The sequence below is a fragment of the Citrus clementina genome, unplaced genomic scaffold (assembly GCF_000493195.1).
Source record: "Citrus clementina cultivar Clemenules unplaced genomic scaffold, Citrus_clementina_v1.0 scaffold_8, whole genome shotgun sequence".
NCBI lineage: Eukaryota > Viridiplantae > Streptophyta > Magnoliopsida > Sapindales > Rutaceae > Citrus > Citrus x clementina.
Genome location: NW_006262022.1, coordinates 7,035,626 through 7,041,062, shown reverse-complemented (window position 1 = coordinate 7,041,062; position 5,437 = coordinate 7,035,626). Strand labels below are relative to the sequence as shown.

Here is a 5,437-nt window from a genome sequence, read left to right as displayed (position 1 = left end):
TTTTTATTTAAAATTTTCTAAAATAATCTAATTTCAATATAGTCCAGCACATATTACGTTCGCTGGGGCCTTTATGGATATACTGTTGTGAAACGCTTATTCCATGTTTGAACAAATTAGGAAAACTCTTAGGTTTGTCTTGATTTTAGTAAATTTGTCTGCAAGCTAGCTAACCTATATCCGTCCTTAAAAGTAATAATAATAATAATAAATTACCTTATTTCCTCTCTTCTGTTTTGCAGCTAATGGCCACTTAAAGTTCGGCGTTTGCATTTTGCTCTTACTGGTCAAAGCTAGTATCAATAAACGTGCATTCACAGAATAGGAAAAAGGTAATTAAACTTTCTCGTTCGATCTTGTGATCAAGCCTCATTGTTTTGCTTATAGCTTACTGAGATCAACTTTATTAATTGCAGATAAATAGCATGGAAATTTTGTCAGGTGTTGCATCAAAGCTTGGAGAGTTGTTGGTGGATGCAACCATAAACCAAGCTCGTTATCTGCTCTGTTCAACAGCATAAATAAAGAACTTAAGGTTAAAGAAACCAAATTGAAGGAGGCACAAGATGGCATCAATAAAAGAGTAGAACAAGAACGACAAATACACCGTGCTATAGAAGTCGAGGAAGGTGTCAAGACATGGCTTGAGGATGTAGACAAAGAAATGGCCGACGTTCGAAATTTGAAAGCAAAGATAGATGAAAAGAAGAGTTGTCTTAATGGATGGTGTCCTAATTGGGGTTGGCGATACTGGCTGGGTAGAAAAGCATCAAAGAAGAGTAGCAAGTTGTCCGAACTACAACATCGTTGCAAATTCAGCTCAGTTGCCGGTCCTAAACCTCTACCATCAGACAAAGAATTGCATATGCCAAGACATTTTATGTCTTTCGGGACTACAGAATCGACTTGCAATCAGATTATTGAAGCACTAAAAAGAGATAGCACAACGATGGTGGGATTGTATGGTGTCGGTGGTGTCGGAAAGACGACTTTGGCAAACTTTGTGGGCAATCAACTTCGGCAAGAAAAGATTTTCGATGAGGTGGGGATAGCCACTGTGTCTCAGGATCCAGATATAATAAAGGTTCAAGGTGAGCTGGCAAACTCGTTAGGCTGGAAATTAATGGAGAAAGATGAAAAAGAGAGAGCAGACCGATTGCGCTTGATGTTTTCTGAGAGTAAAAGCAGCAAGATACTCATAATACTTGACGATGTCTGGAATGAACTTGACTTGAAGACAGTGGGTATTCCTGTTGGTGATGGAGACAATTGTTGCAAAATCCTTCTAACCACTCGCCTGCAGCCAGTTTGTGATCGCATGGGTTGTGACAAGCGGATTCAATTAGGTGTTCTAAAGCCAGAAGAAGGATTGGCTTTACTAAGAAAGCATGCCGGCATTGATGTTGCTGATTCAACCTTGATTGGTGTTTCAGAACGAGTTGCTGATGAATGTAAGGGGCTTCCTTTAGCTATTAAAGCTGTTGGAAGTGCACTAAGAGATAAAAGATTTGATGAGTGGAACCTAGCTCTAAATAAACTACGAGATGCAAAACTCAATACAATAGAAGGTGTTGGCAAGGAAGACCAAGGCGTTTACCATTGTCTCAAATTTAGTTACGATTATTTGAATGGTGAGGATTCCAGGTCGTGCTTCTTGTTGTGTTCTTTGTTTCCAGAGGATTATGAGATATATTTGGATGATTTGGTTGCATATGCAGTGGGGTTGAGATGGTATCGAGCTGAGTCAATTGAAAAAGTCAGGAGCCTACTGAGTGGAACGATGAAAGAGGTCAAAGCTTCTTCATTGCTGTTAGACACTGGCAATGACAGATCTGTGAAAATGCATGACGTAGTCCGTGATGTAGCCATATGGATAAGCAAAAAGAAGGAAGAGGAAGAGGAGAGATTTTTTAGTATAACTGGCATCGAAATGGTGGAACGGGCGATGGAAGATGGCCTGGAACAGTGCAGGGGAATGTCTTTGGTCGTAGATAAAAAAGAAGAAGAGCTTCCTAGTAGTTTGATATGCCCTAAGCTTCATATTCTGCGATTGGAGAACACCGTATATAATTACGAATTGCAAATGCCAGAACATTTTTTTAAAGGGATGCCAGCATTGAAAGTTGTCACTATAATAGGTGGAGTTCTTTCACTTAAATCGCTTCAGAGCCTCACCAACCTCCAGGTTCTGCAGTTGATTCGATGTAAGGTGAGTGATGCGTCTTTCCTTGGAAAGTTGAAGAGGCTTCAAATTCTTTTTCTCAAGAAGTCTCCCATTAAAATTCCAGAAGAATTGGGGGATGAACTTAGTAGATTGAAACTTCTATATATTGATACCAGTTCTGTTTCTCCTATTACGATAAAAAACTTTCCTCAATTAGAAGAATTTTATGGTCGGATAAAAAATTGGGAGGTTGAAGGGATGAGTTCAGAAGAAAGTAATGCTAGGCTTGCTGAGTTGAACTCCCAAGTCGACGGATCTGTTGTATGTCTTCCAAAAGACTTTACATTCCCGAAATTGCAAAGATACATCATCCGTAAAGGTGAAGGAGTTGATGATGAAATGGAAGAAGGTGATAAGGCAAGGATCTTAATGATTGGTAACGACCCTCCTGAAGCGACCTCGCTCGGTATTTTTTCGGCATTGTATCAAGAACTGGAAATTCTTTATTTAAGTGGGATTATAGGTTGTTACAATATTGTGCCAAGCATAGATGAAAGGGGCTTCAATGAGTTAACTTGTCTTGATGTCCGTGATTGCGAAGATTTAGAATGCATAATGGAAGCCTCTAAGTCGCCGCATGGAAAGAGTCTCTCAAGATTAGCAGAGTTATCTATGTGGGACTTACCAGAACTGAAGTGGATATGGAAGGCGCCGGCCCAACATGTGATCAGTCTCCAAACTCTTATAGAATTGAATGTGCATAGGTGCAACAAGTTGACATATATCTTCACGTTGTCACAAGCTAGAAGTTTGGAGCAGCTTAAAAGTCTCCATGTAAGTGGATGCGAGAGACTGAAATGTATCGTCGAAGCAAAATCTGATCATAATGAAAGGGAAATAAGTGTAGGAGATGGAAATACAATACTTGTGCTCCCTTTATTGAGAAAATTAACACTTTATGATCTCCAAGAACTCATCAGCTTCTGTTCAGAAAATTATTATTCAACTTGGCCGGCATTGGAAGAGTTATACCTTAAGCACTGTCCCAACTTGACTGTCAGCAGTACTGAACTTGAAGCCAATTTGCAGTATCTTGAAGAGGTATGTTTGTTTGGGTTCATGTTTTTTTCTTTTCATTCAATTTTACTCAAAATGATAGATTAGCAATAAATTTTATGATCAGCCATTAATTTTTTGATCCTATAGAGATGATGATGGTGGTGGATGTGGCGGTGATAATAATAATGCTCAGATATCTTAGGGAAATTTTTTTATTCTAGGGCCTAAAACCATTCTTCAAATGAAAGTCATATCTCATTTTGGTTTAGAAAGAATTGATGCAAATACTTCTGAAGTGTATATAATATTATTCAAATTCAATTAAATAGTTGATCAAGCCATATAAATTAATAGAATAATAATTTTTCTAAAACAATCTACTGTCACATTTGTATCACTTCATATGATCTCTTTTAACTAATTTAATTTTTTTTAAATCCATTACTTTTTAATTATTTTATTAGTTTACATATGTATTATGATATTTTTGTATGGATTTTGTTTTCTGTTTTTGTTTTTTGCGGTTTTCATCACTTATCATCTGATAATCCTAGCTGCTAATAGATTTTAATTGCATCAAGTTATTTATTTATTTGTCTCAGAACTTAAAAATTCTATTTGTGGACAATTGTTCCCATTTGAGTGACACGATTCCAGCACTGTTGAAGCACGGATTAAAAAATTTGGAATATTTGCGTATTGGAGATCTTGGAGTACAGGTGGTATTTCAATTGGAAGCTATTATCGCTGAAGGAGAAGAAAACAAACTATTACCACGTTTGAAGTGGTTGGTATTGGAAGAAAACAAACTATTAAAAAAGTTTTGGGTGATTTCGAAATCCTGTCTTGCTTATATTTCTAGTTATGTTTCATATTGTTATTCAATTTGACAGCCAAATTGCGAAATCATAGATTGCTTTTTGCTAGTGCTTGCAATAATTTGTGTTTGACAGTGATACTAATCCAGCAAAAAAGTTGATATGTTGCCGGCAAGATTGATTGTCACTTTTTTCTTTTTCTAACGTCTTTGCTGTAACCCATTTTAACTTTATTGCAATCCAAAATAGTAGACTGGTAGTCTAGTATTTTCACTTTATTGCATTCCAAAACGGTTGATTGCTAGTCAGGTAAAAGGCCCGGAGAATGTCCTTTGTTTTACTCTAAATTGTTTATTTTTAAAAAATTATATATATATATATATATATATATATATATATATATATATATATATATATTTCAGTCTAAATTTCTAAAGTACAAAAAAATATAATAAAATTTTAAAATCATATGATTTTAAAAGCAAACTTAAAATTTTTAAAGTCGTACGGTTTTAAAATTTTTCCAAACTTTCTCACATTTTAAAATTTTTTATCAGAAAACTACTATAATATATTATTATTATTATATATATATTATATAATATATATAATCAGTTAAATAAAGGATTTGTTAAGTTAATATGGGATATATTAAAAAAGTAAGCAAAATATATATTCTGATACAATATATTTTGTTATATAATATATTAGAATGTGTATTTTTTTATCTTTTAAATTATTTTTTAACTTGATAACTTAAGAAATTTCTTATTAGAATGTTACTATCTCCCTTTATATATATTTATATGTTGGAAATTATTGAGATTTTAGATATGAATATTTATAATAGAATCTAAAGATATGTTGAACAATAGTTTTAAAATACACGCTAAATACATGTAGAAAAACCTACCTTTTTTTAAAGAGAATAAATCTAATAAGAATAAGATTTAAATTCTTTCCAACGAAAAATATATAATAAGAAAATAAATATTTTAGATTTAAGCTCATTCTCTCAACAACCAAAAAAAGATACCCCAAATACAAATGGCAGATACAAAACTTCTTCTTGAATTTCTTTGATTTTTTTTTAAAATGAATTTTTACTAATTTACCTTCAACCATTTAGAAAATATCAAATGGAATACAAATGGGTAGGGAAGGTATTTGATAATACGAAACCAGATAAAAAAAGTTGATGTCAAATAGGTACACTATAATTTTGCAGGTCTTTTTACTAAAAGTATACCCACTTCAACCTTTGAAAAGCTAGTCTATGGAGAACACTCAATGGAGAGTATTCTGTAACAATGGGTTTACTACAATTTTAACTTAGTATATTTATGACTTATTAAAATAGCTTAAATTTTTTTTTTGAGAAGTAAAATAGCTTAAA

At 33.7% G+C, this 5,437-nt stretch overlaps 1 protein-coding gene across 1 annotated transcript; it reads left to right on the top strand.

The window, feature by feature from the left end:
* The first annotated feature begins 419 nt into the window (after positions 1-419).
* Positions 420-3,889, top strand: LOC112096190 (disease resistance protein RPS5-like). Its single transcript, XM_024179317.1, is given in 3 exon segments — positions 420-507; positions 510-3,265; positions 3,881-3,889. Coding segments are annotated over 3 exon segments (2,847 nt in total). The 5' UTR covers positions 420-425.
* Positions 3,890-5,437: the final 1,548 nt, after the last annotated feature.